The sequence below is a fragment of the Poecilia reticulata genome, linkage group LG3 (genome assembly GCF_000633615.1).
Source record: "Poecilia reticulata strain Guanapo linkage group LG3, Guppy_female_1.0+MT, whole genome shotgun sequence".
NCBI classification, from domain to species: domain Eukaryota; kingdom Metazoa; phylum Chordata; class Actinopteri; order Cyprinodontiformes; family Poeciliidae; genus Poecilia; species Poecilia reticulata.
This window is the reverse complement of record NC_024333.1, coordinates 4,936,972-4,962,536: the sequence shown is the minus strand read 5'-3', so window position 1 is coordinate 4,962,536 and position 25,565 is coordinate 4,936,972. Positions and strand designations below refer to the sequence as shown.

At 40.1% G+C, this 25,565-nt stretch overlaps 2 protein-coding genes across 5 annotated transcripts in view; one reads left to right on the top strand and one right to left on the bottom strand.

Annotated features, from left to right (window-relative positions):
- tdp1 (tyrosyl-DNA phosphodiesterase 1) overlaps window positions 1-2,956 on the bottom strand; it is a 10,676-nt gene extending 7,720 nt beyond the window's left edge. Inside the window, exon 1 of one of the 2 annotated variants that reach the window (XM_008404846.2) lies at window positions 2,884-2,956. The gene's annotated coding sequence lies outside the window, so the exon portion shown is untranslated. Of the gene's footprint in view, window positions 1-2,152; window positions 2,281-2,883 lie in introns of those variants that run through there. The other variant, XM_008404845.1, reaches the window with a different exon arrangement.
- Window positions 2,957-2,985: 29 nt separating this feature from the next.
- eprs1 (glutamyl-prolyl-tRNA synthetase 1) lies at window positions 2,986-25,261 on the top strand. Of its 3 annotated transcripts, XM_008404841.2 has the most exons (36): window positions 2,986-3,141; window positions 4,361-4,445; window positions 4,913-5,012; window positions 5,092-5,248; window positions 5,332-5,468; window positions 5,968-6,062; window positions 6,154-6,280; window positions 6,407-6,599; window positions 6,682-6,853; window positions 7,673-7,906; window positions 8,001-8,085; window positions 8,889-8,948; window positions 10,772-10,792; window positions 12,128-12,238; window positions 12,998-13,134; window positions 13,221-13,428; window positions 13,515-13,627; window positions 13,706-13,823; window positions 14,673-14,864; window positions 14,951-15,136; window positions 15,392-15,616; window positions 16,360-16,608; window positions 17,623-17,838; window positions 17,914-18,176; window positions 19,545-19,596; window positions 19,694-19,903; window positions 20,079-20,151; window positions 20,843-20,922; window positions 21,045-21,146; window positions 21,234-21,389; window positions 21,950-22,147; window positions 22,359-22,532; window positions 22,723-22,883; window positions 23,058-23,136; window positions 24,055-24,119; window positions 24,217-25,261. In XM_008404841.2, the coding sequence occupies exons 1-36, from the start codon at window positions 3,099-3,101 to the stop codon at window positions 24,365-24,367; spliced, it is 5,028 nt and encodes a 1,675-aa protein (XP_008403063.2). In that variant the 5' UTR covers window positions 2,986-3,098; the 3' UTR covers window positions 24,368-25,261. The 3 variants fall into 3 exon arrangements, with proteins under 3 accessions (XP_008403063.2, XP_008403064.2, XP_008403065.2); XM_008404842.2 differs by lacking the exon at window positions 10,772-10,792; XM_008404843.2 differs by lacking the exon at window positions 15,392-15,616.
- Window positions 25,262-25,565: the final 304 nt, after the last annotated feature.

Here is a 25,565-nt window from a genome sequence, read left to right as displayed (position 1 = left end):
TATATATATGTATATATAACTAAACATATATATATATATATACATTTATAATAATTATAATATCTATGTGACATTTATGTATTTATCATCACTATTATTTATTATTATTATTATTACTAGTATTATTATTGTTGTTATTGTTAATATTGTTATTATAATTAGTTTCCCGCTAAAACGTGAAGAAAGTGACAACTTTGCCGAAACATGTTGTTTGAGCTTTCACGGTGGCCGTAGTTCCTTATGCGCGTGTTTTCTCAGTGCTCACCACGAGCACGCGCGTATTTTGCCGCGTGGGCGGGGCGGAGCGGCAAGAAGACGCAGGGGGAACCGTATCTGATGGGGAAACGCGGATTGACGTAACACCGGCAGGACGCTCAAACCAGCACGTCCTCCTCTGACTTGCTTAAAACGTTCGTAACTTTATGAAAGAACTACAACAAAAAAATCAACAAAACATGTTCAAATTAATGACCCAACGAACAATCTCAGTAAATGTTGTTTCAACAAGGTGTTGCGCAATTCTGTGCGTTTCGGTTCCATTAACAAAATAAATAACAGAGCAGGAGTTTAAAATGAACTAATCAACCACCGCTGTGTTCATGAGAAGTTTATTAATGATCGCAAAATAAATATCAAGCCTGCAAACCTAATATCGTAACGGACCGAATGTTATGTTTTTAACATAAAACATATCATGTTTTATGTTATAATCTCTGGTCGGCTTGTGTAGCGCAGGCGGTTGCCATGGCAACGGGTGTGCTTAAATGACAGAGAGACGGAGAGTAAAAAGGTGCGAATCGTTTAGAGTTAATCACCTGTTCGGGTTGTTTTACCTTTTTTTTTTTTTTTACCTTTGTCTTGGTGCATCACAGCCGCTGTAGTTTCTGAACTTTCAATAAACGACAAACTTGGACTAATTACTTCGTTCTTTTTGAGTATACGTCATTTACAAACATCAAACACGGTAAGTATGTTTCATTAACTAATTAACAAACTAATGGCTTCGACCGCGATAATTATGTGAAATTAAATTAATTGTCTAATATTAAACAAAAAGTTTGGCGCTGTCGGGCTCAGAGTCTGAGAGGCTTTTCCTTTATCAAACAGTTTTGTTTTTTGCCTCTTAGTGGAAATATTAATGTTGATGAGACTTTCTCCAACCTTTTTCAACTTTTATAGCTCCACTGTTGAAACTGAGGCTCTAACATTCACAAATGGCACTGAAATAAAATCCAGTCCAACATCTGGTTTGAGGTGATTCTCTGGAACCTATTGGAGGAAAAATATCCCAACTTCAGAAGATGAGCTTTAACCTAACAGAGCTCTGTGGTTCCTCCTATCAGTATGAGAGTCAGGGTGAGGAGGCGCCATGTTAGGAAGAGAAGTGGAAGTTGGAGGATCTTCAGAACAAACAGGTCATGATGCTGGGCTACTGATTATCCCTCTGTCTGGACACAGGATCAATAGAACCAGTTTAAAAGCTAAAATAAATGGTTATATACCAGACATGGAAAACTGGGATGCACTCCATGCCATGATGTTCAGAATTTAGGTCTAATGGCTTCTCAAGGTGTCAACATTGCAGCCAGTGGGCTGAAGGAGGAAATACAGCTTTATTTTGTAGCAATTCAAGAGCTACCCAGCTTTTATTGCTTCGCAAAAGAATTAATCAGCACAGAAACTCCAAAGCACACAAAGAAGCTATATATATAAAGTGTTTGCAGAAGAATAATTACTTGCATTTTTAGACATTTTTTTATTTATCCTGACTTATTTGTATATAATGGAAGTTAATATTAATATTTCTACATGAAATTCTTTTTTCTCTTCTTCTATATGTAATATCCCTCTGTTTCTCTACTGTATGTTTATTGGTCATATGTATTTGTTCAATATAAATAAATAAAAAATCCTGCAATAAACAAAGCATTTGACGCAAATAACACTAATATTATTTGCACAATTACAACTTGCATATGAAGAACCAACAATAACATAAACTCAGGCTGCGAATTTCTGTCTAATTATTGCATGTAGCTTTGTTTGAACACAAAGTTACATGCAAGCTATGGGATGGACGACGAGCAAAAAAGGAAAACAACAAACATCTAAGTAATGTTACATTAATCTTCGGAGTTATTGTTTTTCTTACCAAGTCAGAAAAATAAGAAGGGCACAGGTCCACCACGCTGGACACAAACGATCTGTTCTGCCAAACTTTGTTTTACTGAAGCGCTCTGCAGAAAAACGGAACGTACATTGAAACGACTCCGGTCGGAAACAGCAGTGTTTGTCTTGAGTTCCGCCTCAATTTTGATTCTAAAACATAAATTAAAAATGAACATCGCGGGCTGAACACTAGAAGATTCAATGGAGGCGTGAATAATAAAAAAAACACGTTTTATTTATTTAAGTATCGACTTGTTTGTTATTGTTCTTGCAGTAGTTACAGTAGTAAAACTATTGAATTGAATTAATTAATGTAAGATTTCAAGGAATTTGCGACTTTACCCTGCAAAAGTGGAAACAAAAACTTCATATTTTGTCGTTGTGTACAGTTACGATCTGATGTTGTGAGTTTAATCTTTTCTTTGATATTTAAGCTAGGTTTCTTCATGAATGGGTCAAGAAGTCGAGTCTGCCAGAGCTCAAACTATACAACCATGTAAAGCTGGTAGAGACATGCTCTAAACTAGTTCAAAAGTATACCTACAATGATTCTACGAAGCACTGTTTGAGTGGTCTGAATATTAGTATGTGCCACATTTTTCAGATACTTAGTTGTTAACAGTTTTGAAAGGTATTTGTCATTTTTCTTTTGGCTTAACTGCAACAAATTGTGAAAGCTGAAGCAGAAACTATTGCAAGGGCAGTCATACTCACTGGAGGCACTTATGTATCTTCCGGTACAGCAGGGGGCAGTGTTGCCTCCTCTTGCACCTTGTTGTTCATCACAGAATAACTCTCACTCTCTTTTTCCGGGCTGTAGCGGCTGGTGTGGCGTGTGGAGAAAGGCTCCTGTATGTCTTTTGCTTTCTCTGGTTTCTGTTCATCACTGTGAAGACAATACAGGCTGCGCACAGGAAGAATCCGGCAGTATGGCGTTAAACCTGACCATTAACAGCAACAACCCGCCTCTAGGTGAGCTCCAGCTGCGGTCTGTTTGTTATCCCAGCTTCAATAAGCCCGTGAACCTGCACGCGCCCCGGGTGACAGCTCAGCAGCTAGCAAAACAAAACACTGCTCTAATTTTTCCTCTGTATTTATATTCGTGTTATGCTTATTTTTGGAGCGACATGAAATGACTTAAATCGTACAATATAAAATAAAAATAAATCAGTAAAAAGTTTCCGACTATATCAGAAAAAAGTGTGTAAATTGGTAATGAGTGTCCATGATGTATCCTATTATATCCTGTTCACCTCCGCTCATCTAGTCGGTCTGCAGGAGCTCCGCCACGGCAGCTAACTTGTAGTCGTGGCGGTCTAAAAAGCCACAGATGTAGACGGTTCCTGTAATTTTCCCCTGTCCTAAAATTATATCTATGTGTGTATAATGTGTAACGTTACACATTATACACACAGTCATTGTAGCTCCACATGTCATTTTGTTATTTATTGTAATCAGCTCTTTGAACTTGAAAGTAACACATCAGTAAACACAGATTTTACTGTGGCACACATCGAGTGTCGGATTGTCACTCTGAGCCTTGAAGTGGCTCTGAAGTCATAGTTATTGTATATGCCTTGATTTCCTGTTTAGATAATCTGTTAGCCTTCTTTGTCACATTGTACTTGATTCTTTCTACTTGATATTACAATTCCAGTGGTTAATCCAGTGTTGCACTTGGATAATCTACTGTAGTGACTATCCAAGTCAGTAGGTCAAACAGCGCCCTCTTTTGTACCTCAGAGGGAATACAGCAGGCTGATGCAAGCACACTGAAACGTGTGACTGGTCTGCATATTTGTTGAACTTTCGTTTTTGTTTTTTTATCTGATGCCATCTCTGTTTCTGGGAACTAGAAAAACTTTCTGTCTAGAGTTACAAAAACATCTTTGATATGCAGAGATGACAGAAAAAGATAAAATATAATTAGACTGGTAGCACTGGTTCTTTGCAGCAAGAAGATTTCTAGGTTTGAATCCCGACCTAAGGTTCTCCTTATGAATGTGTGGGTTCTTTCCATTATATCTATGTTTTTAAAAGTTTAGTTGGTTCTTTGTCATTTTGTAGAAGGTCCAAAGAGCTACAGGTTTAACTCCAGATCCAGATTATTGTTTCTGATATCATTTATGAAGTGAGACTCTTGTTTTGCAGAGAGAAAATAATAATAATAAAAAAATTACTGGTTCTACAGGAGCGCTTTTGACTGCAGAGCATGTGAAGGACACTGTGCAGGTGTCTGTGGAGGAAGGGAAAGACAACAGCCTTCACATCTCAGAGTAAGTGACATGCTTGATCTGTTTTATGATTGTTCTTTATGGAAACTTGGTAACAAACACATAAAAAATATTCCTACCCCTGTGGTAAAGTTTAAACTGTACGGATATAATTTTAAAGCACTCTATCCGAACAGGTATGATTTGACAGAACAGCCAATGAACTGATTTGATCAACTAATGAAATTTTCTTTTTTTGAAGATTTAATTTTTGAACAATCTGGAGTTTTTTTTCATCAATGCACTACTTGGGTTTTCAGAGTGATGATAATCTACCCTAGAATTACCATCTTGTTTGACAAGTTTGTTTTATTTCTTCTCTTTATTTCAACTTTGATTTCAGGTCAGGAATGATTGAAATAAGTCATATTTTAACAAGATATTTTCTGTTATTTGTACCTTAAAAAAAACCAAAACAGAGATTGTACTTTTAAGCCACAAAATCTATATGTCTTTCTTTTTTTCTCTAGTTCAGTCCAGTTCAGCGACACCAACTCCATCAGCCGCTACCTGGCCCGGGTGGCTCCCGCCCTCGGCCTCTACGGAGCCAACATGATGGAGCAGACTGAGGTCGGTACATTCAGACTGGGTGGAGGTGTTTTACACTCACTCTGGATTGACGACCTTTTAATGTGATTGGTGGCTTCAGGTTGACCATTGGCTGGAGTTCAGCGCTCGCCGGTTGTGCGATCAGCCTGACCTGACGCTGGCGCTGGGCGACCTGGACAAGGCCCTGTCTTTGCGGACCTTCCTGGTCGGACACGCCCTCACCCTGGCTGATCTGTCTGTGTGGGCCGCTCTGAAAGGTAGCTGACATCCAGGTTTTGTCTTTTCCCCATTATACATGTATACTGCAGCAGCTCAGCTTGTGAATTTCTTTTCTCCGTAGATCAGAGCAGTTGGCCAAGTCAGAGCAAAGCTTTCCCTCACGTCAGACGCTGGTTCTTCTTCCTGAACTCGCAGGTTCCCTTCTCTTCTGTGGGCAGCAAGTACGCCAGCAAGAAACCTGTGAAGAACAACTCCAATGTAAGACTTATTTCTGTTCTCTCTTAACCATGAATTGGTTATGCTTTCAGGTTTTACCCTTGCACACACTGCAAAAACACAAAATCTCACCAAGTATTTTTTGGTCTTAGTTTTGTCTTATTTCAACTGTACTAACTTACAAGTAACCTTTGAAGGTGATATAGGAGTTTGTTTTAAGTAAATTATTCCTTAATGTTGATTTTAAAAGTATTAGTTCCACAGCAAGATGTTTTCACTTTTAAAATGGGAAAAATGTCTTGTTATAAATGAAGTAGTCTGCCAGTGCAGCTTAAAAAAGATCCTACAACTTGCTGAAAAGTTACTTGTGGGTTAATTCTGTTTTATTTAACTGTACTAAGATATTTTCACTAGAAACCAGACTAAAAAGTCTTGGTAAGATTTTGTGACTTTTGCAGTGCAGAAACAAAGCAAATCATGATGATTCCATTTGTACTGACTGGTTCTAATGGGTAATTTATCTTTAATTAACATGTTCCAGTCAGGTGAGAAGAAGCAGGATGTTGGGAAGTTTGTGGATTTGCCTGGAGCTGAGATAGGGAAGGTGGTAGTTCGATTCCCTCCGGAGGCGAGCGGGTAGGGCTGCACTTTTAATCTGCTCTGTTCTGATGAAGGTTGATTTCCACGTCTCCTAAGTTGAACTGCCTCGGTGTCTCTCTGTGAGCAGGTACCTGCACATCGGCCACGCCAAAGCAGCCCTGCTGAACCAGCACTACCAGGTGACATTTAAAGGGAAGCTCATCATGCGCTTCGACGACACCAACCCGGAGAAGGAGAAGGAGGACTTTGAGAAGGTCTGGTACTGTCAGAATGCGAAACGATTGAGAATTAGTGACATTGTATCTAATCAGTGTGTACAATAAGTTTCATAGCAAAGCAGAGGATTTACCTCTGTGCTCTGTCTTGGTACTTCACCTCAGGTTATCCTGGAAGACGTCGCCATGCTCCAGATCCATCCAGACCAGTTCACCTACACCAGCGACCATTTTCCCATCATCATGCGGCTGGCAGAGAAGCTGCTTGCCGAGGGCAAAGCCTACATCGATGACACCCCTCCTGAGCAGATGAAGCAGGAGAGGGAGCAGCGCACTGAGTCCCGGTGCAGAAACAACAGTACGGCGTGCGGAGCCATCGCTGAGTTGTTTCAAATCAAAAAGCTCGCAAACTAACTGGCATGTTGCTTGTCCACTCGCAGCTGTGGAGCAGAACATGAAGATGTGGGCTGAAATGAAGGCCGGGACAGAGTACGGTCAGAGCTGCTGCATGAGAGCCAAGATCGACATGAGCTCCAACAACGGCTGCTTGAGAGACCCCACCCTGTACCGCTGCAAGAACGCCCCCCACCCGCGCACCGGAACTACCTACAAGTATGTGTCTTTCGTTTGAGAAACCGGTTTTGACTTTTTAGCTACTTTTTGCACAGATTCACATTATGAATACTAAATAATATATGTTGTACAAAACAAGCAAACTTCAGAAATAAATAAAACAAGCTTATAGATGGCTTTAAAAAACAAACAAAAAAGGACAGGGTGTCCATGCATCCTTGAAAAGCCTGAAAGTCAAATATCTAAAATCAAGGCCTTAAAATATCTTAAATACATGAAAAAATTCTGAGTTGGCCTCAGCACGGGTCTTAAATGTTGTCATGGCAGGGCTATTTAATGTCATATGTAGCTCTTTTTTCTCGTGGTAATTTTCTGTAAGGCAAAAGTTTGCGTAGCTCACAGATATCATTGCGACATGAGGTGGTTGAGGCTTCCGCTAACTAGCTGCTAATATACCCTTGCTAGCTAACTAGCGTCTTTTGCATCTTGCTAGCAAAAACATCTTCTGGAAAGTGCAAATTTATCGACTTTTGACGTTCATCTTCGCCGCTGGCTCACATCTGTTGCTACCCATACGAGGCAAGGTGCATTCTGGGAAGGAAAAAAATATTTAAAGTTTGGCAGTATGAGAGAGCCAAAAGCAGTGTGAGAAGCATAAAAGCCACAAACAGATCCCAGAAATGTCAGTCTTTGCTATGCTTGCTAGTTTTTTTGGTTAATTTGCTTCAAGGTGGCATTAAATAGGTCTTAAAAAGTCTTACTGAAACCTCCAGATACTCCAGATGCTCGTATTGCATCTTTAAGCATTTGTTTCAACATATTCATCAAGCAGTCACTCCTGCTTCCCTTTTCTTCCAGAGTCTACCCAACGTATGACTTTGCCTGCCCCATTGTGGACAGTCTGGAGGGGGTCACTCATGCTCTCAGGACCACCGAGTATCACGACCGTGACGAGCAATTCTACTGGTTTATCGAAGCTCTGGGCATCAGGAAGCCCTACGTCTGGGAGTACGCCAGGCTCAATCTCAATAACACAGTGCTGTCCAAACGGAAACTCACCTGGTTTGTTGACCAGGGATATGTGGACGGGTGGTAAGCTTATTCTGGTTAATATATCAGGACCTGTGTGCTGTTTTCCCTCTATTTCTGTAGTTGTTTTTAACCTTTGTGCCATCTTGTTTTCCAGGGACGATCCTCGCTTCCCTACTGTGAGAGGAGTGTTGAGGAGAGGAATGACTGTGGACGGTCTGAAGCAGTTCATAGCAGCCCAGGTATGTCCAGCTGTTACTGAAGAGAGAGACTGCTTCATCATAGCTTAGAAGGCCAGATCCTAAGACATTACTGATGCGTTTCTAAAAGTATTGATTGTGGTTTAATGGCCACCAGTTTGTAAAGTTTTGAACTGCAGATACTAATTTTATCCCGTTCTAAGTTCTCTTTCTGAACTCTAATATGTAGGGGTTCACTGATAAATCCTTACTTTTAGAAACGCTGCGATTGGCCAATATTTACATGTAAATCTAATCTTATCCACTGATCTTATCTACCTCTGAAAAGGTCTGAAAGCCAGAATACAAATTACAAAAGAATATCTTAAAAAATTAGATTTTATTTCAACCATTCCTACTGAGAGTTAACTTGGATTCAAAGTGGAAATAAATAGAAGCTGTAAAACATGATTGTGGTGGGTTAACATCACTCTGAACTATGGAAACCCGGAAGAGTTCTTTGGTGAAAAAAAAATCTAAATTTTCCCAAAATTAAATCTTAAAAACCAGAAAGTTTGATTAGTCAATAACATCTATATATTATATTATATTATATTATATTATATTATATTATATTATATTATATTAGTAGCATTAGGTTTCGCTTTCCTGATCCTTGAGTGGTCATTAATTATTTATATAGGAAGTGAGGTAATGTCATGCTGCTGTGTGAGAGAAGAAATGCTGAAGCCTTTTGAAAACTAGCTGTAGCATCTTATGTCAAAGAGTAGAGGGAAATATTATTCACTTAACATTGTTATATAAATTGACCAATCAGAATGTTTTCCCTCATCTTTTGTCCTCAGGGTGGGTCGAGGTCAGTGGTGAACATGGAGTGGGACAAGATCTGGTCCTTCAATAAGAAGGTATTTATATTCATATACATCTTATCTTAGTTTATGTTGAAGCCAGTTCAGCTTTTCCACATCGCCTCAAACAAATACTGAAAACAGACTCCCATAATTACACTAGCAAAGTTATTTGTCTGTCATTATTATGATCATGTATTAATAGATGGACTGTTTGCTGCTGGTTGTAGTTTGTCAGTCCTTCAGTTTGTCATTGGCTGGTATATTTGAGTAAAACTTATTACTGATATGGTGAAATCCAGACGCTTTAGCTAAATAAAATTTCAATTACTGTCCTTTTTGTGAACATGGCAACCTTTTTTACATTATGATGAAGCAAGCTGATGTTAAAAGCTAAACTGAAACTACCACGCAGCCTGTTTGCTCATCACTTATTAGCCTGCGTGTAAGAAAAATGTTATTTTTAAGAGACGAACATTCAGTCAGGTTTGTGCACAAACCATAAACGTACCTGGATCTGACAGCCTTGGCCTTTACTCTCCATAAATCATCTCCTTATGTCTTACAACCAGCATGGCTTCTAGCTGCTTTTTCTGTTTCATGCTTTCAGCTACCTTTATATCTTTTTTCCTCTGCCTGCCCCTCATTCTCTTCCTCATCTCTTTTATGTGCAATATCATCTGCATCATTTCACTTCACACATCATCTTAAATATTTTTAACCGTGTTGCTTTCCTTTGTTAGCACTTGCAGCATGATCTTAAAACCGGGTAGAAAAAAAGGGCGCTGTGCCTTTAAAAAATTTCTACTGATAAATTTTAAGCTCAGTTTTAATAAAATTACGTAAAAATTCTGAACGCACACCGCAAACACAAAGCTCTACTTATTGTAAAGATGGAGGTTTTATTCCAGCATAGATTGCTTAAAATAAACTCATACACCCGGCTAAACGCATCATGTCTGGTCCACATGCTCCACCTCTGCACTGTCCAGACGGTTGATGCTAAAACAAAAGGTTGCAAAATGCAAAACACACCTTCAGAAATCTGCTTTTCTGTTGGGACTCTTCATATTTTCACTTCAGTTCCATTCATATTATTTATTAAAGTGTTAATTTGCTACAAACTGCATCTCAAAAGACTTTACAGAAACATCAGATCCAATTAAAGTCATGTCATACAGTATAATCCAATCATTTCAGATTCAGATCCATTAAAATGCAGCGCGATGTAATTAAAACCTGGGAAAACTCAACCAACTTCATTAAATCACTGACCCTGAAGGAATCCCTCATCTTAACCAAGCACATGGTGACGTGGGAGGGAATGCTCTGGTTTTAGTTGGAGTTTTTTTTATCCCAATGTGTAAATTTTAGAGAGTCGTGTGGTAAATATGAGATAATTGTGATCGCCGTTGTAATAATGTGGCCCTGAGGGTTCCTGTTATCATTCAGCTCCAGTGGCAGTCCGCCGCCTCTTGCTGGTGTGTTTTTTGGAGTTCTATGTCTGTTTCTCTGGGATTTTTGTTGCTCAGCTGATATTATTTTACTCTTCACCTCAGCCGCTTTCTATCTTTTAGTTTGTACCATACGCTCTGGCTGCTCTTGTCGGGGGTTTTTTCCAATTATTTTACTTTGACAATTTGCTGTCGTGTTGCTGAGGAGAAATGAAAAGCTTCATCAACATCAGTGTTTTCTTTTTTCTTTTTTTCAATGATGTTTGAAGAGGAGTAAAAGGCACAAAATTCAGAAAACAAAAACAGGAACCCGCAAAACCAAGTGAAAAGTACATTATGTGCCAATGTGTCTGCCTCTTTTCCTTTCTCTGTTCCTCCCTCTTTGTACCTGACATTCAACAAACATCTCACTCTTCTGTTTCCAAGCTGCCCGTTAGCTGTCTGAAGGTACTCCTCCACCACGTCCTCCTCTTCCTCCTCTTCCTCATTCTGACCCACCCTGCTTCTGTCATGCGCTGCAGTCGTTCACCAGCCAAACCAACACAAGCAAAACGATAGATTCATGTTATGAGCTCCTCCTAGAGATTAATAGTAACAGTTATTTACAGGTTTATTGTTTGTTTCAGTTAAACTAAATGGCCTCCCAACCCATTCATCCCTTTGTCGTTCTCCCCATCCATTGTTCATCTTTCACCCTTTGTTCTCAGCTGTTTGGAAACAACCTTTTACATATTTACCATGCAACAAAGCACATTTTACTGCATTCTAAGATCCTGCCTACTCATCTTTGAGCTATTTATTAAAATTACAAGGAAATTAAGGTACGAACAATGTTGAGATATGAAATACTTTAGCTTTTTATTATGACAGAAAATGGCAAAAAATAGTTAGAACTTTTTAAATGATTTTGTTGGATAATGTAAAGGAAACATTCATTTAATGGCCTGTTTGAAGTTTGTCCTTTCTGAAAACAGCCAGCGTCTTGGATTGATTTTTCTCCGTTGATTGACCCTGACCTGTGGGGAGAAAAAAACACTACAGCCTAGTGGTCCTAAATTATATTGACAATGAACCTCTTCAATGTGGAAGTTGTTACTGACTGAAGATTTTGAGTTAGCCATCTTTGCTCTGACAACAGAGACTGAGCCTTCAGGAGTTACAAAGGAGGTTGAATGGAGTGAAGGGTTTGGAAATGCTAACTGCGCCATTTGCTAACAGATCTAAGTACTAACTTTGCTAATACAAGATTCTAAGGGCAATTAACTTTTAAATTTTAAATTATGTTTTCTTTACTTAAAAGTTTGAGTAAAAGATTACTTTAACTATAATATCCAAAATTGGCTAAAATTGGTCTTGGTAGGTCAAATCTTAAACACCAGAGATGAAGAATCAGTTGCGATAGTCTGATTCTGCTTCTTTAGCGTCTTTTTCATTAAGATTGCTTCAGCTTCTTTGTCGCGTGGTGTGTCTGACACATTGTTACAGCTAGATTGTTGGCTGTTTGTAAACAGGCTGGTTAAATGGAAAAATTTGAACTGACACTTAGGTGAACATGATCCACTCATGAAATCAGTTTTTCTTTATTTTTCTGTTTTGTTGCTCACACTCTGCATTTGTTTCTTTCTGAGCTTGTCAGGCTTTCTTTGGGTTTATTTTACAAATAAGCTTTAAGTTCCACTATTTGCTTCTTTGCCCTTTTTGTTTGTCAGATATTTTTTAATGTCAGTATGTTCATGTGGCTCTTACTGACCTGTGAATCTCTTCTCTGTGTTGCCATGTCAGGTTATTGACCCTGTAGCTCCCAGGTACACAGCTCTGTCCAGCTCCTATGTGGTTCCGGTTTCAGTCCCAGAGGCAACAGAGGAGATGCAGGAGGTGGCCAAACATCCCAAGGTTAGTAGGTTTATGGCCTTAATCTTCCTGGGAGATGAGCAATCGTCCAATATATACATAAAAACCAGTCTTATGCACATCTGCAAAGGTCTTGCTTAGCAATGTTGTTGTAAAATATGGCAACATTTCACACACACAAAAAAATGATCTGTATCGGTTGGAGCTGGCAGATCTGGGGTTGTTTTAAAGATTATTGATCGGTCAGAAAATTGTAATGGCTGCCCACCTATTTACCTGCATTCAGATTTGAATATTATTTGATATGTGTAGTCATATAAGGCATTTATAATTATTGCAAAAAATGTCTTGTCATAATATGAATTTTGATTTATTGTTGTCAATAAACTTTAATTAATGATTTACGAAAAGCAAAGCTGACAGTATTTTTTACTATTTATTTTTACTATATATTGGGAGCATCAACAAATATCAGTGAATTTGAAAATATGATTAAATGTAATTGCTTTGCATTTCAAAATGAACTACTTTTCATGATCAGTACTTGCTGAGCCATGCAGTTATCTAAAAAAAATAAGCAATAGATAGTTTCTATAATCATATTTATCAGTACCACAAAATACTATGATAAAATTCTATGTCCATATCACCCAGTCCTAATTTGTAGTTTTTAGGTTGTTTTTTTTTAACCTTTTTGGACAGGACTTTTAGCCACTTATTTTCAGTTCAGTACTTGACTATTTAAGGCGTACACTGACTTACAGCAAACCTCACCGAGTTCAATATTAACCCTGCCTACAGAACGAAGAGGTCGGCTTGAAGGAAGTTTGGTACGGACCTCATGTTCTGATTGAAGGAGCAGACGCCGAGACTTTGACAGAAGGAGAGACGGTCACTTTCATCAACTGGGGCAACCTCATCATCACTAAGATCAACAAGTACGTCCGGCTGGTTCACGTTAACCCCGCGTATCCATGCATGAAAGCTGTGTGTCCTTGTCCTCACCTCCTCTCCCGTCACTCAGAGCGCCGGACAGTAAGGTGGCATCCATTGAGGCTCGCCTGGACCTGGACAACAAGGACTACAAGAAGACGACCAAGATCACCTGGCTGGCTGAAACCAGCAGTGCCCCACTGCTGCCCGTCATCTGCATCAACTACCAGCCTCTCATCACTAAGGCCGTCATCACCAAAGACGACGACTTCAAAGAGTACATCAACAAAAACAGCAAGGTGGGTGTGCTGTGTATGGAGTTCCCAGTTTCTGTTTCCGTTTTTGCAAGCTCTTCTTCTTGACCGCCTCTCTCTCTCTCTCTCAGCTGGAGGAGAAGATGCTGGGAGATCCGTGTCTCAAGAGCCTGAAGAAAGGAGACATCATCCAACTCCAGAGGCGGGGCTTCTACATCTGCGATCAGCCGTACGAGCCAATCAGGTAAAGGATCATTACTTTGCCACACTGCTATGACATCCCGCTGTTCTTTTGGGGAGACGACTGTGTTTCTGTTTAAAGTCCCAACAGCTGCAAGGAGAGTCCTTGTGTTCTCTTCTACATCCCTGATGGACACACCAAGGAGATGCCGACGGCCGGGTCAAAGGACAAAAGCAAGAGCCAGGTCTCCAGCAACACAGTGAGTGTTTTAGGAGAAGAATCTTCAGGTTTTCATTTAAACTCTGCTTGATGTGTAGGGAAGAAAAGCCAGGTACTAGCAGGAACATTGCAAAGCTGGACCAACCAGTTCTTCCAAGGCTGGATAAGCAGGAAAGACTGAAGCTCATAGATGTCATTCACATATCTTTGACGTCACTCTGAGTGAAGATTGTGAAATGAAACTGTAGAATAGAAAAGAACAAACAGCCTTTATTTTCCCGCAAAGAGGAAATTCAGTTGTAACGTCACTGAAAAATTCACGCAAAAAGTTTAGTGTTTTAAAGAAATAAAAACAAGAACAAGATTAATGTAACAATAGTAATGGTATACTGTACAATATTCTAACAAGAAATACTGTGCAGTTCTTAGAAATAGGCATATTGAACATGTACATCTGTATTAAACATTTAAAACGATTAGACTTCTCACTTTTTGTTATTCTGCATGTTTTTTTTTAAAACGAGTAAGAAGTGAAGCAGAAAGACGTACATGAATAAATATAGATAAAATGGCGTGGATATACAAATGATGTGTATTGTTGTTCAGATCGGTCAGTGATGAAAATGTAGCCTCACTTCCACTTCATGCCACAGGCGACACTCAGACGAAGCTCTGAATCTGTTAATGTGTCAGAAAACTGATTTTTTCTTTTTTTTATTCATTCATTCATCGGGCTTCTTGAGTTCATAAAAATATGTAATTTCTATGCTGGGCTTTTTTTTAAACATGTCGTCTGACCAATTTGGACAAGTACAAAAAACAGAACCTCCATAATTTCTCTGAAAAAAGTATGGTGAATTAATTTCCTGTTTTTCTCTTGATTTCTTAGCCCGCTAAGGTTACCAAAGCTCCTTCCAGCTCTGTCTCTGCTCCTTCTCCGACCCCCGCCTCAGCCTCAGCAGCAGCAGCTGACCTTTTCTCAAGCGTTGTAGCTCAAGGTGAAGCTGTCCGCAACCTAAAGGCTGCCAAAGCCTCCAAGGAGGAAGTCGATAAGGCCGTCCAGCAGCTCCTCTCTCTGAAGGTATTCCTGCTTTGCCTGAAAGAACTGGAAGTGATGGAGTCAGATAAAATGGCTACATCTCAACTTTTTAACCAACTCTGTTGCAGGCTCAGTTTAAACAGCAGACTGGTGTAGACTACAAGACAGGCATGGCTCCGCCCACCTCTGCTCCAGCCACACCCGCTGCATCTGCCCCAACGGCACCAGCGTCAGAGTCCACCGCCTGTCCGTACACCCGTGTTTCCCAGCAGGGGGAGCTGGTGAGGAAACTGAAAGCAGAGAAAGCACCGAAGGTACAAAACGTTAATTATTAACCCACGATCATCTGTCTGTCTGTCACCGCTCACACCACCGGTCATTTATTCCACCCAGACAGATTTGTTCTACGTTTTCCTCATTGCATGTTCAGCCGTCCAGTCACTGATTTCATCTTTTTCTGCTCGTTCCTCATCACTTCCGTCGCCGTTCATCTCTCTGTCGCGTTTGCATGAGAGTGAAGTTGAGTCATGAACAGCCATAACTCTAAATCCCTTTACTGATGGTACCAGGACCAGATTGATGCTGCAGTGAAGCAGCTCCTGGCTCTCAAGGCGGAGTTCAAAGCGATCACTGGTCAGGATTACAAACCAGGAATGGGCGCGCCCACTTCCTCTGCCACCACCACTGTGACTTCCTTCTCCTCTTCTTCTTCCTCCTCTTCTACTGGCCTGTATGAGCGTGTGGCTCTTCAGGGGGAAGTTGTGAGGAAACTGAAGTCTGAAAAGGCCCCCAAGGTATTCAGAGAGACAGTACTGAATTCTGTATCAAAATAACATGCATAAAGCATGCTTCAGAGACGTTTCCATAGGAACAAAAACAAACATAAGTTTTTTACAGGCAGAATCAGCAATCCATGCGTTCATGCTGTCAAAAGTTGATTCTATAACTTCTAAGCTGGGATGAAAGAATAAATGTCTATCATTACAGTTTCTCATGAGAAGCGGCTTTGTTTTTAGTATGTTCAGGTTTTTGCTTCATCTTAATAAAGTCCCAGTTCCAATGGATACAAATGTGTAACACAGGGAGTCTGTGCATCCTTAAAATGTCTTAAATCCATTACGGGAATGTAAGTTGGCCTTAAATACGGTAATGACAGACCCTAACTTTTGTTGTGACAGGGCTATTTAATCTTAGATTCTCATGTAAGTAGTTTTTTTCTCGCAGGACTTTTTCTCGAGGCAGTTAAAGCTGCCACTAAATATCTGATAAAAAGCCCTTGCTAGCTAGCTTTTTGCATCTAAGTGCAAATTTATCACCAGTTAGCTGGATTACGTATGTAAATGAGTTCTAATGCACATGTATGCCTGTTGATAAAGTGCCTTATCACGTTATTTGGTATGAATTGGTTGTAGAAACTCAATTGTAATGAATAACAACTCAGGAAGGATCAGTTTTCAAATAATGTCCCTGAACCAGGCACTCAGTTTGAGACGGAGAAATATGTGGAACTGAAGTTTGCTCGTTGGCGTTGCTGCAGGACAAGATTGATGCAGCGGTGAAGCAGCTGCTCGCCCTGAAAGAAGAGTACAAACAGGCCACAGGACAGGACTACAATCCAGGAGCAGGCCACGCCCCTAGCCCCGCCCAGAAGACTGCTGCCCCGACCCAGAAGACCACTGCCCCGACCCGGAACAGCATCAGCCCCGCTCCCGCCGCTGGCCTCTATGGGAAGGTAGCTGAACAAGGAGAGCTGGTCAGGAAGCTGAAGACTGAAAAAGCCCCCAAAGTAAGATTCACCCTCCTTTAATCGACAGTAATGCTTGAACTGTTTTACATTTTGTGACGTCGGATCCACAAACTTAAATCAGTGAAGATTTTATTTGATAAGCAATGACCAAGACGAAGTGATGAAGAACTAGAAGAGAAAGAAAACGATGCATGCTTTTAAAAATGTTGAGAAATAAATACATAAAGTTGTGGCATGATTTTTTTTTTCTTTTTTTTTTGCATTATTTTATTTAAGTCTAGGGCTGCAACTAATGATTAATTAAGATCACTAATCGATTAATTGAATAAAAAAAACCTGAGACATACTGCAGAATTCTCACTTAAGTCTATCAGAATATTAGAAATGCATTAAAAGATACAAATAAATTAAAAGTTATTGCTTAAAATACAATAACATTTCATTGGTGTATGCTTCATCATTTGTAGCAACGGATTCATCTGCAGCTAAAAAAACATTTAAAATCTCAGGCCTTTCTGCTTGACTTAACATCAATACAGTGAAGAGATAATCTGTGTATTTTTTGGATTATCCAATTAATTGGATAACAAAAAGTACTTAGTAGGTGCCTTTTTTTCTTTTTACAGAATAGATTTTTTTTTAGTACATCTGGTAGATGCAGATTGAAACTTTTTTCCAGTCAGGCGAAAACTGCGACCCACAAAATTAAAATCCTCTCATAAAAACATTAGAAACAACACAAAGTATTCATCTTTTAGTACTATAAACAAATAAAGAGTGACCTGAATCATGTGGGGGATTTTTTGTGAGAATAGACTAATCCCAAAATGCACAAAAAAAAGTATAACTTTTGGATCTACAATGATTTACATATTAATTTCTTCTAAAGAAAATATTTTATTTGTTTAAATATTTCAGGACAAAAATTCAAATGAAAGTTTCTTGTAATTGTAGTCTTTAATTTTTTTTTGGCCCTCAAGAAATGTCGAGTCAACTTTGACCCAAGTTGCTAGAAGTTTGGACGGCACTGAAAAGCCTGTGATGTTTCATCAGGATCAGGTGGACGCTGCTGTGAAGCAGCTGCTGGCTCTGAAGGCAGAGTACAAGCAGCAGACTGGACAGGAGTACAAGCCGGGCCTACAGGCCCCAGCCGGCCCGGCTCAGACCGGTGCCCAGTCCAGCACGCCACCACAGGCTCAGGAACTCTACGCACAGGTGGCCCAGCAGGGGGAGCTGGTGAGGAAGCTGAAGACGGAGAAGGCCACTAAGGTAAGACAGCCACCGGTTGTTTTCACAGTCAAATGAAAGGAAATGAGAAAATGTAACGCTGCTGCCACATTTTAGGAGCAGGTAGATGAAGCCGTGAAGACTCTACTGGACCTGAAGGGGAAGTACAAGTCTCTGACCGGAGAGGACTACAAACCGGTGGCTGCTGCTGGAGCCACCGGAGGAGAGGACAAGAACCGCAAGGAGAGGGAGAACAAGTCTGAGAAACAGGGAGGAGGAGGAGGGAAGAAGGGAAAAGGAGACAAGGGAGGTCAAGGAAAGGAGACGTCAGGAGGCGGAGCAGGTGGAGGAGAGGGCCAAGGCCCCAAGAAGCAGACACGGTGAGAGACCAACCACGACAGAGGAAGGCGAAGCTGTAGCAGCCGTCTTCTGTTTCAGGTTTCAAAATGCGTTCGAGATAAACCTGAACTTCACACTGGAGAGCTTTGGTCTGAGTTTAGCTACATGCTGGTTTAAATATGTTACTTTTTAGGAAAACGAGGAACAAAATGTTCTTTTTACTTTTCATATCTACTGGTGCTGTTTTCAACAGAAATCATTGTGGTTTAGGGAAATGGACGTGCGGCAGACGTGTCGGCACACACTGCTAGTTCAAAGCTGCTTGTTCTTCTGGCTATCTATAATTATGTGGTGGTGAAGTTGGAAGGTCTCGGCCAATAAAAAGCCTGAATTCTGAGTCCCTTTGTCGGTTCTGAGCATGTTGTTGGTATGAATGGACTCTGACGGGTTTAGAGCACTGCTGTAGAGCAGTGCTGGCACTCTGAGGAAACGATGACACAAGACGGATCTGTTGAGAAAAGCGCACGCCGCTGTGAGTCAGCCACTCTGGAGGAATTTTCTGTCAGTGGTGAGTCAGAACAGTTTCAGTCCAAACCTGCATCGTCCTTGCTTGCTGTCTGCTGTCAGCCTCCAGGTTACAGGCTTTTGTTGTCTTCCTGTACTACTAATTCTGGATTGTCTCAGTGCAGACGCACCGATCAGATTTTGATTTCCCATCTTTTTTTAAGTTCCAATCTGCAAACGGATCCAATTTCTCCTAAGGAACTACGATGGTCAACAGCAGTCAAAGCTCTATTTTTCCAGTTTTCTTACCTTGAGTTGCCATTATTTATCTTATAAGCAGAGGCAACGTCACACTGTGTGAGAGAATACTCTGTTTCACAGTGGGTTTCACTATTATTTAAAGACAAAATTATTATAGAGGCAATATTTTTAAATGCTATGCTAATAATTCAGTTCCGACAGAACTTTGCAGTTTCTGTGATTTAAAAAAATCTAAATTACTGATTTTGTGGTGCTTCTTTAGAAATATTTTCAAGAAACCTAGCATAAAATCTAATGAACAAGAGAGTATGGTGTAGGATGGTAACAGTTTTAGGATGAAAAAAAAAAGTTTTTAAGATGTGACAAGTAAAATAAAAACAATTTGTTCCTCAAAAACTACTAAAAAAGTGACGGACTGGTTTTATTTTGTCAGTTTGCTGCGGATGACTAACTTGCTTTGAGTGGCATCGTTTTCTGGACTGAAAAGTGCATCATGGGGTTACTTAATGTAATGCACATGTAAAAGTGTGTGTGTGTTTAACCCAATAATCACAGCCTTAACAAACTATTCCTTAAAAATGTAATAATCGACAGAAGGTACTGTGTATAATTTTTTAAAAAGCTTTTTGTTCCCCCCGTCTCAGGTTGGGTTTGGAAGCCAAGAAAGAGGAGAACCTTGCAGATTGGTACTCTCAGGTGAGTCATTCTCACTTCACATTACTTTCAATCTGCTTGAATAAAAGTCAAATATATATATATATTTTTTTTTATTATTTTTTGGTTGCCCTGTCAGGTCATCACCAAGGCGGAGATGATCGAGTATTACGACGTGAGCGGCTGCTACGTGCTGCGGCCGTGGGCCTACTCCATCTGGGAGGCAATTAAAGACTTCTTTGACAGGGAAATTAAGAAGTTGGGCGTAGAGAACTGCTACTTCCCAATGTTTGTCTCCCAAGCTGCTTTGGAGAAGGAAAAGTCTCACATTGCAGATTTCGCTCCTGAGGTAAATCAGCACGCCGAGGAGGAGGAGATGAGAAGTAGAACCAGTATTCTTACTTGAAACGGACTCTGTGAAGATGATTGGTTAATCTAACATGGATTAGGATTGTTGTATTGCCCCCTTCACAGCAGTTATGATGCTTGATTTTCCTGTAATCACTGTGGTTGGTTGTTGTCAGGTTGCCTGGGTAACCCGTTCAGGAAAAACCGAGCTGGCTGAGCCCATCGCTGTCAGACCCACCAGTGAGACAGGTTTGTCCAACCACCTTCTGTTTGACTTACATTTACATGTCTTATGGTAAATTAAATAAATTCAGAATTATAGATGCAGCTTAAGTAAAAAAAGAAAGAACGTGAAGAATATAAACACAAATAAAAGCCAGAGAGATGAACTTGAAAAGTTGTTGCATTATGTGAACTATAGCTCAACATTCAATAGATGGAGTCAGTGAATTTTGGTAATAAGATACAAACTAGAATCGAGAGGCTTTGTTTCTAAATGTTTTATTTTTGTTCATTTCACACAAACATTCTAAATTACTGTATATCCTGTCATATATTGTGTATTATATTTTCCCCCAAGTTATTCAAGTGTTTGAAAAATAAGTTTATCCTTAAAGGGGCAGATTTATGTAAAATTGACTTTTTTTGTGCTTTACATCATGTTATAATGTCATTTCCATTCAAAAACCTACCTGGAGTGTTGCTTTTACGTGGACATTGGTTGTCCATGTATAGGTTTTGCAGCTGAGGAGCATTTTTATTTTACTGTGCTATAAAATGACACTATGTGCCTGGAAAACACATAATAATGCCCCTTTAATTAGTTATTTTCTGATTTTGCAAATATCTACAACTTTCTGATTCTGAAAAAGTTCCATGTTTTTAATGAACCTGCTGCTGTGTTGATACTGGATTTATGTTTCGTTTTTTTTCATATCAGTGATGTATCCTGCCTACGCTAAATGGGTCCAGTCCCACAGGGATCTGCCGATCAAACTCAACCAGTGGTGTAACGTTGTGGTTAGTAAATAAAATTCACCCTCCCCCCATTCCCTTTCTTTACATAAGATTTACAACTTGATTAGTGCACAGATCTTTGCTTTTTTTTTTTTTTTACTCTCCATTGTGTCTCATAATTTCAGAGGTGGGAGTTCAAACACCCGCAGCCCTTCCTCAGGACACGAGAGTTCCTGTGGCAAGAGGGACACACGGCATTTGCCACAAAAGAGGAGGCAGCCGAGGAGGTACCACACCTGCACACCTCCTTATCCACTCCATCCTGTAGAGATTGGTTGGTTGATTTTGTTTTGTCTTTGGTTGTCCATGTATAGGTTTTGCAGATCCTGGATCTGTATGCCAGGGTGTATGAAGAGCTGATGGCCATCCCAGTGGTGAAGGGGAGGAAGACGGAGAAGGAGAAGTTTGCCGGAGGAGATTACACCACCACTGTGGAGGCGTTCATCTCTGCCAGCCACCGAGCCATTCAGGTAGTGATAATATTAATAATGCACTTATTTGATTGCCACCTTTCAAAACCGCTCTGTACAGCACAAATAAAAATGTAGTCAAACATCAGGTAACACACCAGGGTGTCTGTCTGACCCTTTCACTCCATCTCATTAAGAATGAAAATATAAAATTATTCATACAAATATAAAACGACACATTTCCCAGCAAACGTCAGATTACAAATACATGACATTTTTAGTTTAATGGCAGCTGAATAAGCTTTGGGAAACGAATCATAAGATCATATTGATAAATACGACACATTTTGGGTGATGGGAAGGACAGAAATAAGGAGAATAAGGACAACATTTTAAGCTGTTTATTCCCTCAGCTGCGTTGGGGAATGTCTCTGGGAAATAAATAACGATGGGAATAGGATGCTGACAGGGACACAGTGGGGAATATCAGGAGTGGATAATGCGTTTCCCAGAAACATGGTTCATTCCTGTCCTACGGCGCATTTATGCATTCTGGAAACCGTTTCAACTCTCCACGGAGAATCGTAAAGTATTTATCAATATTTTTGTAATCTCCACAGGGTGCTACATCCCACCATCTGGGTCAGAACTTCTCCAAGATGTTTGAAATTGCGTTCGAGGACCCCAAGAAGCCGGGCGAGAAGCAGCTGGCCTTCCAGAACTCCTGGGGCATCACAACCAGGACCATCGGTGTGCTCACCATGGTTCACGGGGACAACATGGGACTCGTCCTTCCACCCAGGGTGGCCTGCCTGCAGGTGCGCTCACACAGATACAAAACACACTCAAGACATGTACATATTTAGCAACTGTTCAGACAAATCAGAACAAACAAACAAAAAAATCTGAATCGACCTGAAAACTGCCATCAGCGCACCACTTCGCTCGCATAGACACAAAATGCACTCAAGACATCAACTTTTTTTAGACTCCTAAAATGAAATATGCTAAATGTTCTCCTGTTTTCAGGTTGTCATCATTCCATGTGGGATCACTGCATCCATGTCGGAGCAGGACAAGGAGGGCCTGTTGGCTCAGTGCTCCAAATACCTGAGCAGGCTGCTGGACGCCGGCGTCAGGGTGAAGAGCGACACGCGAGACAACTACTCTCCAGGATGGAAGTTCAACCACTGGGAGCTAAAGGTCTTCCTTCCTTCTGTGTAGATTTTAACTTGAAGGTGGAAATCCCCCCCCCCCCTCTCCCCCCATAAAATCAAGTATTCAGTCTGGAAAGTGTAAATGATCAAATCGTTGAATATCTTACAAGGTCAGCCACTTCTAATTACGTTCCGCCAGTGTTTATTTTTTATTTTTTCCTGTTTGTTTCATGTAGGGAGTCCCCATCCGTCTGGAAGTGGGGCCCAAAGACTTGCAGCAGAAGCAGTGTGTCGCAGTGAGGAGAGACACGGGCGCCAAGGTGACAATCCCAGAGGCTGAGGTGGAGAAAAGACTGCTGGGCATGTTGGAGGACATCCAGAACAACCTGTTTAAGAAGTAAGCAGCACGGTGTGGATCACCGTCGTCCAGCTTTCACCTGAACATGATGGCACAGTGTTGTTGTGGTGTTAGTCTGGGCTCAAAAAATGAATAACTGCCTGCTAGGAGTGAAATATTTCAACAGTAGAAGATGGTTAATATTCATAAAAATCTCTTTAATGTGACCGTCAGAGCTTCAGACGACCTGAAGTCTCACATGGTGGCTGTAGACACGATGGAGGCGTTCCAGAAAGAGTTGGACCAGGGCAAGGTGAGTCCCTCTGATCGTACCACAGGTTCTGCTTTAGCTCCACGGCTTTCATGGACTAAATGGGTTCTACTTAGGCTTTTTCTAAGAAGACTGTGCATTCTCACATATTACTTCCTGTCTATCCATTCATTGGTTCCTCCATTCGCCATCCATCCTTCCATTTGTCTTTCTATTATCTGTCTGTCTTTCCATTTATCCACTCCTTTTTTTTCCTTTCCTTCCCCCCCAGCCTTACTTTTTCAGGTTACAAAATCAAGCATTTTAAAATCCCTTGAAAATGAATGAATTTCCATTAGGCGTTTTAAAGCTTTGGAAAGTGCTTTATTTCTGTGTAAACATCTTGATATTCAGACTCTGCAGTTTTGTAATAAAGTGTGATCTAATGCTTGATTAAATGCCTTGATTTGGAAAACATTATTTACAGTTGAAACCAGATATTTTCATACACCTAGTAAAAAAGTCTCTTTTTTTACTGTGTGACGTTAAATCAGGCTAAACTTTTCTTGCTTTATAGATCAGTTAGTGATGAAAATTATTTCTATTTGCTAATTCTAAATGCCATAAAATTTTGCGAGGACATTTTTTTTTAGATTTTTTTGTAACCTCCAAGATTAATTATTATTGGAATAGACTCTCATTATTTGATTATAGAAATTTCCACAACAGTGTATTGTGGTTAAGCATTTAATTTGAGCAGGTCATTTGCCTTAAGATGATTTGTTTTGATTGTTTTAATGTGATGAATGTTTTTCATTCCTAATGTCTCAATCACTCCTTAATCTGTGTAATTGAAATAAAGGCTGTCTTAGTTTTTGTGTGGTGGATTTTTAGTGTTTTATCCTCGAACCGGTCCAGTTTATAGTGTGTATCCCACATCGGAGCAAACAATCAGGAATACATCTGTGTTTCTTTTCATAGATTGTTCAGATTCCTTTCTGTGGAGGAATTGAGTGTGAGGACTGGATCAAGAAGACCACTGCCAAGTATGGCCGACATATTTAAAACATTCTGTTTATAACAAGAACTTAGTCGATTTCTGCTGGATCATTTACTGATTATTATGATTTATTTTTTCAACAGGGACCAGGACCTTGAGCCCGGAGCTCCTTCAATGGGAGCTAAAAGCCTGTGCATCCCCTTCTCTCCCATTAAAACCCTTCAGTCAGGTCAGATGTGCGTCAGCGGCAAGGAGCCCGCACAGTTCTACACTTTGTTCGGACGCAGCTACTAAACATCTGCTCCTTTAAAATGGCTTCCTGATAGAAAAAGGGCTGCCCCATGTTCTCTAACACGTCTAACCTAAGTGAGGAGGCTGACTTATGAGTTTCAAATTTAAAATATGTATGTTTATTTTATTTTTTTTCTACATGTCGTGAGATGATCGAAGGGAAATTAGGGGTCCAGGAATTGTTTACTCTTAGAATTTGGTTATAATCCTTTTAAACAAAGGCAGTCCTGGTTACGGCCCAGGCTTTCTAACAGGCAGAATGGTTGCTCTCTCTGGGGTATTTTCTAGAATAAAACTGTAATCATTGTCAAAGTTTTGGTCATAACTTTTCTGTCTTATTTGGTTTGGGTTTTTCGAAATCTGGAAAACACTATAAATGGCAAGTAGCAATGAAATTTTACTCTCCACTTCTATCAGAGGAAAAACCTGCCAACTCTCACTCACAGATGAACTGTCTCAGGAACTTGGTGAGTATTAAGACTTGCGGTGGGTGTGTAATTCTCACAGGTGTGTCAGCTTTGTTGTTTATCCAGTTCTATCGTGTTGGTTCATTGTGATCTTCTGAAGCCTACAGAATGTGTAACTATGGTGAAATAGCGATATGGTGTAAAGTCAATGATGTCGCTGCCTACCACTTTTATCCCACAAAATATCTTTGCAGTCTGTACAATAAACCAATTTCCACTGCAAACTGGCCTGTGCTGTTTGAGTTGGGGTTCATCTTAATGGGACCTATGATTGTATTAGAAAACCAAAACAGATTGAACAGCTGATTATGATCATCTAAGGTTTTGAAATTATAAACTTGTACAAAATGACACTAAGTTGGGAAACAAAAGAGTTCTGAATCTTGAAAAATACAACATCTAAATAAATGTACAATATTTGTGCTATGTATTGAGTGGCAGTGATGTTTTTTGATGTGGACAATGCTGTATGGCTTCTTAACCAGGGCTACACAAAAACAAAGTTACTAGGTGTGCACTTAACATAACTTCTCTGACTTATTGGCTATGTAAAAGTGCAGTTTGAATGCTTTGTTTGCATTAGCCTACCTTCAGTTTTAGACAATGTGAAAACAAATTGTCTGGCTATACATGGCAAATACTCCACCCTGATCAAGAATGCTGTATCTATCAATCAATGTCTTTAAGTCGTTAATATTAAAGAGCAATGTTTTTTTAAATATAATTTTTCCACT

Bases quoted from the DNA above. Each gene is read 5' to 3' on its own strand.
- eprs1 (XM_008404841.2), top strand. From the start codon at position 3,099: ATGGCGTTAAACCTGACCATTAACAGCAACAACCCGCCTCTAG. The intron at 3,142-4,360 runs GTGAGCTCCAGC...CTGGTTCTACAG, and splicing joins CAGCAACAACCCGCCTCTAG to GAGCGCTTTTGACTGCAGAG. The intron at 24,120-24,216 runs GTATGGCCGACA...TTTTTTCAACAG, and splicing joins ATCAAGAAGACCACTGCCAA to GGACCAGGACCTTGAGCCCG.